Consider the following 11,780-nt stretch of genomic DNA (forward strand, 5'->3'; position numbering starts at 1 on the left):
ACTCAGCTCCATCAGTCCCTCAGAGAGAGAGAAGCTCAGCTCCATCAGTCCCTCAGAGAGAGAGAGAATCAGCTCCATCAGTCCCTCAGAGAGAGAGAGAATCAGCTCCATCAGTCCCTCAGAGAGAGAGAGAGACTCAGCTCCATCAGTCCCTCAGAGAGAGAGAGACTCAGCTCCATCAGTCCCTCAGAGAGAGAGAGACTCAGCTCCATCAGTCCCTCAGAGAGAGAGAGAGACTCAGCTCCATCAGTCCCTCAGAGAGAGAGAGAGACTCAGCTCCATCAGTCCCTCAGAGAGAGAGAGAGACTCAGCTCCATCAGTCCCTCAGAGAGAGAGAGAGACTCAGCTCCATCAGTCCCTCAGAGAGAGAGAGAGACTCAGCTCCATCAGTCCCTCAGAGAGAGAGAGACTCAGCTCCATCAGTCCCTCAGAGAGAGAGAGACTCAGCTCCATCAGTCCCTCAGAGAGAGAGAGAGACTGAGCTCCATCAGTCCCTCAGAGAGAGAGAGCCTCAGCTCCATCAGTCCCTCAGAGAGAGAGACAGACTCAGCTCCATCAGTCCCTCAGAGAGAGAGAGAGAGAGAGAGACTCAGCTCCATCAGTCCCTCAGAGAGAGAGAGAGACTCAGCTCCATCAGTCCCTCAGAGAGATAGAGAGACTCAGCTCCACCAGTCCCTCAGAGAGAGAGAGAGGCTCAGCTCCATCAGTCCCTCAGAGAGAGAGAGAGACTCAGCTCCATCAGTCCCTCAGAGAGAGAGAGAGACTCAGCTCCATCAGTCCCTCAGAGAGAGAGAGAGACTCAGCTCCATCAGTCTCTCAGAGAGATAGAGAGGCTCAGCTCCATCAGTCCCTCAGAGAGAGAGAGAGACTCAGCTCCATCAGTCCCTCAGAGAGAGAGAGAGGCTCAGCTCCATCAGTCCCTCAGAGAGAGAGACTCAGCTCCATCAGTCCCTCAGAGAGAGAGAGAGACTCAACTCCATCAGTCCCTCAGAGAGAGAGAGACTCAGCTCCATCAGTCCCTCAGAGAGAGAGAGATAGACTCAGCTCCATCAGTCCCTCAGAGAGAGAGAGAGACTCAGCTCCATCAGTCCCTCAGAGAGAGAGAGACTCAGCTCCATCAGTCTCTCAGAGAGAGAGAGACTCAGCTCCATCAGTCCCTCAGAGAAAGAGAGAGAGAGAGAGAGAGACTCAGCTCCATCAGTCCCTCAGAGAGAGAGAGAGAGAGAGAGAGAGAGAGACTCAGCTCCATCAGTCCCTCAGAGAGAGAGAGAGACTCAGCTCCATCAGTCCATCAGAAAGAGAGAGAGACTCAGCTCCATCAGTCCCTCAGAGAGAGAGAGAGAGACTCAGCTCCATCAGTCCCTCAGAGAGAGAGAGAGAGAGACTCAGCTCCATCAGTCCCTCAGAGAGAGAGAGAGACTCAGCTCCATCAGTCCCTCAGAGAGAGAGAGACTCAGCTCCATCAGTCCCTCGGAGAGAGAGAGAGACTCAGCTCCATCAGTCCCTCAGAGAGAGAGAGAGAGACTCAGCTCCATCAGTCCCTCAGAGAGAGAGCGAGCCTCAGCTCCATCAGTCCCTCAGAGAGAGAGAGGCTCAGCTCCATCAGTCCCTCAGAGAGAGAGAGCCTCAGCCCCATCAGTCCCTCAGAGAGAGAGAGACTCAGCTCCATCAGTCCCTCAGAGAGAGAGAGAGACTCAGCTCCATCAGTCCCTCAGAGAGAGAGAGAGACTCAGCTCCATCAGTCCCTCAGAGAGAGAGAGAGACTCGGCTCCATCAGTCCCTCAGAGAGAGAGAGAGAGACTCAGCTCCATCAGTCCCTCAGAGAGAGAGAGAGACTCAGCTCCATCAGTCCCTCAGAGAGAGAGAGAGAGGCTCAGCTCCATCAGTCCCTCAGAGAGAGAGAGAGACTCAGCTCCATCAGTCCCTCAGAGAGAGAGAGACTCAGCTCCATCAGTCCCTCAGAGAGAGAGAGAGCCTCAGCTCCATCAGTCCCTCAGAGAGAGAGAGAGACTCAGCTCCATCAGTCCCTCAGAGAGAGAGAGAGAGAGAGACTCAGCTCCATCAGTCCCTCAGAGAGAGAGAGAGACTCAGCTCCATCAGTCCCTCAGAGAGAGAGAGAGAGAGAGAGAGGCTGCACAGGTTGTTATTTCCGACTATCTCAAGTAGAATCATAATGAAAAGGTAAAATGTGCCTGTAGAAACGGTTTATGCCACAATACACAAGTTATTGAGCCGTTTCCGCTCTACATCCTGAACTCCTCCCTTCGATGCAATGCACTTCCGTTTTGGCGGACTGGGTTTGTTTTGCTAGCTAGCTCCGTTGTGCCGACAAAGCACTGATATCGCAGAGACAAAGAGGATATAACAATTACAACATGAAGAAAAGTGGTTCGGGAACTACGTGTGCGGTAGTTGGTTGCAATCACTCGAGAAAGCACCTGAACGAGTGGTTAGATAGAGAGTGCTACGACCACAAACCAGCACCCAGCACCCAGCCATGTTGTTCATTAAATACAGATAAACACAACAAATACTGCATGCATTGTATTTTTTAATATTATATATGAATATTTTCATAGTGATATAATTGTGTGGGCTGCTTTTATATTTTAATTTGTAATACCTGTTAGGATTAAACATGTGATCTTTCTTGTTGAAGCCATTTCTTTAGTTTCCTCTCAACAATTAATTAATTCAGTGTTATTTATGTGAGTATGAGCTTAATATGAATGATGAACTGTGTTAAAAGAAATTGTAGCACTCTAAGGAACATATGAAATGCAATAATGCAATAACAGTGCAATAATGAAATTAAATTACATCAAACTTTATTTTCACTCAAACAGTACAGGCACATATGATATATTGCACAGCATAAAGAGATCATGTAAAGTGTGCATTATGTAAACAACAGACAACTGTTGGCTCCTGTGGGCATGACCTAAATAAGGCAGTTTATTTTGGTTTTAAAATGCTGAGATATTTACTGCAGAACTGTAACCTTCCCTCAACAAAATCGTCAACAATTTTCGGGAGCATGTGGGCAAAGTAGAATGTGCGCAGCCTTATGATATGCCTTCAGACTGTCCATTGCTTTTCCATCTATTGCCATGGATTGAACGAAGTAGGAGCAAATTTTGCTGTACGTTATGCTGGGCCACGTCGTCATGTTATCCTCCCAGTTTTGCACTGAATTCGGGTGGGGGAGAGTAACGCCATCTCCAGTCAAAGAAGTAGAATCGTGTTCCCAAGCTAGCATCACTGTTAGCATCGAAATCGCTGTGTTTACACCAGTGCCCGTCTGACTGTTTACACCGGTTTACACCGACAGACGCTGTGCAAAAGACTTCCGGCGGAAATGAAGTGCATTTGTGTAGGGTTATGGCGCTACCCGTGGTTTGGCGCGTAAACTTGTCTATAGGATAGCAACAAGTAGTCAAGATAGTCAGTTTAGCTTCGGTTGCTATGCTAACATCACCCATTTTCTACCAGAGACTCTCATAACAGCGTTGTGAAGCCAAACAGCGTCAATTTGAGTTCTGAGTGAATGATCAGTTTCATTTCTATCTGATTGAGTCAGAGTCCTCTCACCTGGCTCCTCTGTCTCGCTGAAGGTAGGCAGGCGGGCAGTAGGACCTGGGGGAGGCAGCGAGGACAGGGGGTCGTCCTGGAGACACACACACATTTAAATAGATGAATATACAGCCGTCAGTGTTAGAGATGTTCTCAAAGTTATGTTGTCATACAATTAACATCGACATAGAAACCCCACAGATCCTCAACTCCGGTGTGTCTCACTCATTAAGGCGAGACACGGCATCGTTTTTCATGCACTGGTCAATCGGGATGGGTATCATTAGGATTTTATCGGTACCGGTACTGCTTATCGGTATCGGTATTTTTCGATACTCTTATCGATACTTTTCAATAATTTGGTGCTCAAAATTATAGACATGAATACAAGATGTGAAGATTAAACAGTAATTGTATTGTAATTTTCTTGCAGAAATAACTGTATAACTTATACACTAGCTTCTCAGAAGCAGACACAAATAAATAAAATAACTTAAAGGGGCGTGGCTCGCCCTGTCATGCTTTTTGGGGTTTTCCAGACAGAGGATGAAAAGAGGCTTTTTTTAACATTTGTAAATAATTTACATCTTCATTCAGACATTTCAAACTGACAACCTAGCTCGACAAGAGATCCTTAAAACATTGTCCTACAGTGACATCATACAAAACTGTGATATGAAGAAATTGGTCAAAAGGCTAAGATGGCAAAAAGATACGTGGCGAGTACGTATATTCATGGGCGCGGGAAGGGGGGTGCTGAGGGCGCTGCAGCACCCCCTATTGGCAGGCAGGGGGTGCGGAGCTCCCCTGTCTGAATTATTATTTGACGGTTATTGCTGCTCCCGCTGTGCATAATCTGTGTAATATGTATCCAATAAATTCCACATTGTTGGTAAAATAATATTTTGGCCTGCCCCGAATGTTTTTTCTGTAGCCCCGGACAATTCTACCTCAATAATATAATACATTAACCGTGCTTTACCTGAATCTCATCAAGACACTAGAAAGGACGGCAGGACTGTAATTTCCCGTGTTCAGTGAATGCAACAGAGGCAAGACACCAGACCAATCAGTGAGTTGCATGGAAATAAAAGTGTGCTTGTGTCATTCAAGCTCGCAGCTCTGTGTGTGTGCGGAAATAGCGCATTTAGTGTGTGTGAGAGAGGGAGAGAGAGAGAGGGACCGGTGCCAGCAGCAGGGACCGTGTTGTTAGCATCTGGTTAGCTAGCTGCACTAACGGACATACGGAGCTGTTCGTTCCACAACAAGCTGGAGGAGAGCTCTCCTCTCAGACTGAGAGGCTCAGTTGAGCTAAAGGACTCTCTGAGTGTTTCGATAGTTAACTTTAGTCTAAGTTATCTCAGTGGGTCTCAAACGGTTTGGTCAAAAATTATTCAAAAGATTATTTCCGCGGCACACCTTCATATGATCATTATAGTTATAAAAAAAATAAGAGAATAAAGGAAAAACAGTTATGAAATACTATATGGCAGTAAAACAAGAATACAGTTTGAAAGGGGAGTGATTTGTAAAATATCCATAAAGAAAAAGAACATCTGCTTACAGTTGTGTTTCATCTGGGTGTTGAGAGATGTATCCATAGATCTCTTAATGTTGCTCTCAAAGTGCAGCAGATTGATGCTTTTAACTTCAATATTTAAAAAAATCTTCCCGGGAGAGCATCCCCCCGGACCCCCCTATAGGAGGTGAGGTCCGCTGCCCACTCGTAAAGTGGGGAGCGGCCTATGCCGTGAGCTGATTATCGAGCCTTCATTGTAACAGTCGCGGGTTTACTGTGTGTTTGCGTGTGGGGAGTTTTTTTGTGCGTGCTCTAATAGTCCCGTAATAGTGTTCACTGGAGTCCAGCACCTCAGCACCCCCACTCAAAATACCTTCCCGCGCCTCTGCGTATATTATTCTGGATTGTACTTTTAAATCATCACAAAATAAATGATGTGCTGAACTGAAACACGTCAACATGTGTCTGAAGGTTTAAACATAGAACAAAGTATTTGAGCTTAAAATATGTCAATTCCTAGAAAACGACCAACAATTGCTGAACCATACATTGAAAGGTTGACCTTTAACATTTACATGCAGTTTTCCAATTCACAATGACATCTGTAAGTTTAACTGGTTTATAAAGCATTCAATGAAAGGCCAACTTATTATAGGTGTAGTAGGAGCTTACATTAATACACTGTGAGTGTTAATAAACTAAAGACAAGGCGATGTGCCTGCAAGACTGCACTCAGGTAAATAAAACACATTACCCGTGCGCAGCAGCTAACCTGCCTGCGAGCCTTCGCTCAGGTCACATTTACACACGGCGCGGCTGAAGCCCGCTAGCACTATTAGCACTAGCAGTATCGCTAGCAGACACATTGTTTAGGCTGTCAAATACGCTGCACCGTTTTAGATTCAATGAATGTCTCGTTTGCAAATGCTTTATTTAGTTGCTTGTGTCACCCCCTTTCCAACAACTCATTGAGTACATAGATTGCACCGTGCACTATCGCCACTACATGTTTTTAAAGTGCACCCAGACCTTGGATCGCTTCGCTCTGTCCGCCATGCCTGCAGGAGTCTCACCACAATAATAAGAGCGCTGTTGAGAGAGATAAGGAGTGGCATTTACAGTGGCCAATCAGAGGAGTCTCAAACCGGATACATCACACGGGATGAAGGTTCCCAACCAACCAGAATGGTTGAAAGTTAAACTAAGGAAGTAGACGTAACAGATATACCGATAGCAGCATCGTTTGTCCAGCGGCTTAACGGTATACCGATACCGTCCAATCAGGGACCGGTATTGACTCAGTACCGGTTCTCGATACCCATCCCTACTGGTCAATATTGATATGTTGTTCTACTTTGATTCTATAACATGTTTTCTTCAGGCTTTTTGAAGGAAAACGTACAAAATACACATTTAAGTGTTTATTTGACTATAGTTTGTCTATTTGCGTCAGTAAATTTCTCCTAAATTCACCAAAAGATAGCATTCTGACCAATTTCAACCAATCGTGAAAGTACAAAGGGGTCTTAAACCAAGAAACGAAATCTCATTGGCTGGTGTCAACTTCTGACAACGTGATTCGTTCAGATGCGTCACGTGGTGTGCTAAAACACTTCCTGGTTAGCTTTCCGCTCGAAATGTAAATCTCAAAATGGCAAAACGGCGAAAAAAACGTTCACAGAGAAGACGACAACAATTGTCACTTGCACGAAGCAAGGTTATACAAAACAGCGTGACGTAAACAACAACGTGACGTAAACAACGTGACGTAAACAACGTGACGTAAACAACGTGACGTAAACAACGTGACGTAAACAACAGCGTGACGTAAACAACAGCGTGACGTAAACAACAACGTGACGTAAACAACAACGTGACGTAAACAGCAGCGTGACGTAAACAACAGCGTGACGTAAACAACAGCGTGACGTAAACAACAGCGTGACGTAAACAGCGTGACGTAAACAGCGTGACGTAAACAGCGTGACGTAAACAACAATGTGACGTAAACAACAGCGTGACGTAAACAACAGCGTGACGTAAACAACAGCGTGACGTAAACAACAGCGTGACGTAAACAACAGCGTGACGTAAACAACAGGGTGAAGTAAACAACAACGTGACGTAAACAACAACGTGATGTAAACAACAGCGTGACGTAAACAACAGCGTGACTCAAACAGCGTGACGTAAACAACAGCGTGACGTAAACAACAACGTGACGTAAACAACAATGTGACGTAAACAACAGCGTGACGTAAACAACAGCGTGACGTAAACAACAGCGTGACGTAAACAACAACGTGACGTAAACAGCAGCGTGACGTAAACAACAGCGTGACGTAAACAGCGTGACGTAAACAACAGCGTGACGTAAACAGCGTGACGTAAACAGCGTGACGTAAACAACAATGTGACGTAAACAGCGTGACGTAAACAACAGCGTGACGTAAACAACAGGGTGAAGTAAACAACAACGTGACGTAAACAACAACGTGATGTAAACAACAGCGTGACGTAAACAACAGCGTGACTCAAACAGCGTGACGTAAACAACAGCGTGACGTAAACAACAGGGTGACGTAAACAACAGCGTGACGTAAACAACAGGGTGACGTAAACAACAACGTGACGTAAACAACAGCGTGACGTAAACAACAGCGTGACGTAAACAACAGCGTGACGTAAACAACGTGACGTAAACAGCGTGACGTAAACAGCGTGACGTAAACAGCGTGACGTAAACAGCGTGACGTAAACAACAGCGTGACGTAAACAACAATGTGACGTAAACAACAACGTGACGTAAAGAACAGCGTGACTTAAACAACAGCGGGACTTAAACAACAACGTGACGTAAACAACAACGTGACGTAAACAACAACGTGACGTAAACAGCGTGACGTAAACAACAACGTGACGTAAACAACAACGTGACGTAAACAACAGCGTGACGTAAACAACAGCGTGACGTAAACAGCGTGACGTAAACAACAACGTGACGTAAACAACAGCGTGACGTAAACAACAACGTGACGTAAACAACAGCGTGACGTAAACAACAGCGTGACGTAAACAACAGCGTGACGTAAACAACAACGTGACGTAAACAACAGCGTGACGTAAACAACAGCGTGACGTAAACAACAGCGTGACGTAAACAACAACGTGACGTAAACAGCGTGACGTAAAGAACGTGACGTAAACAACAACGTGACGTAAACAGCAGCGTGACGTAAACAACAGCGTGACGTAAACAACAGCGTGACGTAAACAGCGTGACGTAAACAACAGCGTGACGTAAACAACAGCGTGACGTAAACAACAACGTGACGTAAACAACAATGTGACGTAAACAACAACGTGACGTAAACAACAGCGTGACGTAAACAACAGCGTGACGTAAACAACAATGTGACGTAAACAGCGTGACGTAAACAACAATGTGACGTAAACAACAATGTGACGTAAACAACAACGTGACGTAAACAGCGTGACGTAAACAACAACGTGACGTAAACAACAACGTGACGTAAACAACAGCGTGGCGTAAACAACAGCGTGACGTAAACAACAGCGTGACGTAAACAACAGCGTGACGTAAACAACAACGTGACGTAAACAACAGCGTGACGTAAACAACAGCGTGACGTAAACAACGTGACATAAACAGCAGCGTAACGTAAACAACAACGTGACGTAAACAACAACGTGACGTAAAAAACAACGTGACGTAAACAACAACGTGACGTAAACAACAACGTGACGTAAAAAACAACGTGACGTGAACAACAACGTGACGTAAACAACAACGTGACGTAAACAACAACTTGACGTAAACAACAGCGTGACGTAAACAACAGCGTGACGTAAACAACAACGTGACGTAAACAACAACGTGACGTAAACAACAACGTGACGTAAACAACAACGTGACGTAAACAACGTGACGTAAACAACAACGTGACGTCAGAGCTCGTGTTGTTTGTATCAAACAAAGCTGTTTGATACTCATATTTCTGGAGGAATCAAACCGTTTCTGAGGAACAGAAATATCGTTTTCTGGCTTCACTTTTACGGGAAAAGGGTGCAGCGACCCTGTTACTAGTTATATTTATACTCGTTATTAGTTATTTCTTATCAGTGATATGTACCTTTAATTCAATATAACAGTATGAAGACAGAAGCTCTGATTGACCTGTATATGATTAGAAACATGTCACTAACAGGTGTTGCCCGGCGCAGACTGAACCCTGTATATGATTAGAAACATGTCACTAACAGGTGTTGCCCGGCGCAGACTGAACCCTGTATATGATTAGAAACATGTCACTAACAGGTGTTGCCCGGCGCAGACTGAACCCTGTATATGATTAGAAACATGTCACTAACAGGTGTTGCCCGGCGCAGACTGAACCCTGTATATGATTAGAAACATGTTACTAACAGGTGTTGCCCGGCGCAGACTGAACCCTGTATGTGATTAGAAACCTGTCACTAACAGGTGTTGCCCGGCGCAGACTGAACCCTGTATATGATTAGAAACATGTCACTAACAGGTGTTGCCCGGCGCAGACTGAACCCTGTATATGATTAGAAACATGTCACTAACAGGTGTTGCCCGGCGCAGACTGAACCCTGTATATGATTAGAAACATGTTACTAACAGGTGTTGCTCGGCGCAGACTGAACCCTGTATATGATAAGAAACATGTTACTAACAGGTGTTGCTCGGCGCAGACTGAACCCTGTACAGTGAGGAGAATAGACGGAGAAACAAATTCAAAAAGACCACGTCTGCACACGTTACTAATAATAAAAGATAACAAGTAAAAGCAGATCAGAACTCCGCGGGAAAAGGTAGCAGTGCCTGTGTTTTAAATAAAGTGAGGGTATAGAAACAGGTCACATCAACAGCTGGTGTTATTATCCAGGGTACGGTTATTGATATGTTCTGACCTGGAAGTTATCTTTCTCCAGAGCCTCCAGCTGCCGGCTCAGCCTCCTCTGCCTCGTAGCTTCATCTAGAACTCTGCGTCTGGAGTCAGCCTCCACACGAGCTGGGGGGGGGGGGGGGGAAGAAGAGAGAGAGAGAGGCGCGCGCACACACACACACACACACACACACACACACACACACACACACACACACACACACACACACACACACACACACACACACACACACACACACACACACACACACACACACACACACACACACACACACACACACACACACACACACACACACACACACACACACACACACCTTGGTTAACATGAATACTAGTAAATACAATAATTATAACAGTAACATAATAATGAAATGTATTTAATAAAACGTCAATTTAATTTATTCACATGACCGACTGAAATCAAACATTCCCTTCAATGTTTTGAATTCAAGTTAGGACTGATATCTGGATACAATAAAGAGAACTGTATAATATAAAGTGCAGGTAAACAAGAGCCTCTGTGTGTGTGTGTGTGTGTGTGTGTGTGTGTGTGTGTGTGTGTGTGTGTGTGTGTGTGTGTGTGTGTGTTAAAGAGGTAAATATAGCTAACATCCCTTCAGTAACCCCGCCGCAGAAGTCATGATTTTGCTCTCTTTTTAGTCATTATTGCACATTATAACTGCGCCGAATGTATCTTATGTTGATACAAATACTAAATATGTAATAATAAAAAAACTAAGCCAGATGTTAGAGTTCATAAAATCAGAGAGAAGTTTAAAATGATCCTGATTTAGCTTCAGCTAGCCGCAGCTAACAGGTCAGCTAACAGATCAACAAACACAGACCTCATTTAGACACCTTTACTATTCCTAAATGTGTGTACTAACTCGGGACTTTACTGAGAAGCACATAAAAGACTTGCTTTAATGGATAAAAGTGTTTAAATGTGTTAGAATTAAACAAAACTCACCGGAGCTTTTCTTCTCCAGTACCATGTTGTCACTACGGCAGCCGAGTCTTGTCAGAACACACGAAACGCGTTTCTCTTTAGGACCTCTCCACAGACGGATTTATATGTAAAGATACTTCAGTTTAAGGTTTTAAATATTTAACAGATTATGTTTTTTATTTCTGATCAAGTTTGAATAGTCAGAATACTTGTTTTAACGTGGTTTCTTTGCTACGGGAAGCAACGAGGGACCAGTGCGCTGTGTTAATGGAGCGCGTTTCTTCTTTTTGTCGCCCCCTGCTGGCTTTATACGGTTTACATAAAAACTCATTTTTTACTTTTTATTTTATTTACTATAGTCATTTAATTTAATACGTTTGGTTAATAAGACAGGTACTTAAAAACAATATTCAAAAGTATTAATGTCTTAGTAATTAAGATTAAAAGTCAGAATTAAGAGTGGCAGTTATAATTAGGTAATACAAATAATAGTTAAAACATAATAATTAAATGTTCTTTGACTTGATTTCACATGTTATAAAAAATGCATATTATTTCAATTAATTCTGTTTAAAAAATGATTAAATTATTTAAAAAAAAATGACAGATACAAATACATCTATTAATTAATTATCTATAACTTTGACCTCTTTTTTTATCCATCCATCCATCTTCTCCCGCTTATCCGTGGTTGGGTCACGGAGGTAACAGTTCCAGCAGAGAGCAACAAACGTTCCTTTCCCTGGCCACATCAACCAGCTCTGACTGGGGGACACCGTCC

The 11,780-nt window shown here is 44.1% G+C and overlaps 1 protein-coding gene across 2 annotated transcripts in view; it reads right to left on the reverse strand.

Moving 5' to 3' along the window:
• The window catches only part of znhit1 (zinc finger, HIT-type containing 1), a 33,672-nt gene extending 22,460 nt beyond the window's left edge, over nt 1-11,212 (reverse strand). Inside the window, exons 1-3 of one of the 2 annotated variants that reach the window (XM_079672320.1) lie at nt 11,021-11,212; nt 10,052-10,152; nt 3,592-3,667 (exon numbers count right to left, since the gene is read on the reverse strand). In XM_079672320.1, coding sequence (XP_079528446.1) covers nt 3,592-3,667; nt 10,052-10,152; nt 11,021-11,045 — 202 coding nt within the window. In that variant the 5' untranslated portion in view covers nt 11,046-11,212. Of the gene's footprint in view, nt 1-3,591; nt 3,668-10,051; nt 10,153-11,020 lie in introns of those variants that run through there. The other variant, XM_079672321.1, reaches the window with a different exon arrangement.
• Between the last annotated feature and the right edge of the window lie 568 nt (nt 11,213-11,780).

Source organism: Notothenia rossii (assembly GCF_949606895.1).
Source record: "Notothenia rossii genome assembly, chromosome: 3".
NCBI lineage: Eukaryota > Metazoa > Chordata > Actinopteri > Perciformes > Nototheniidae > Notothenia > Notothenia rossii.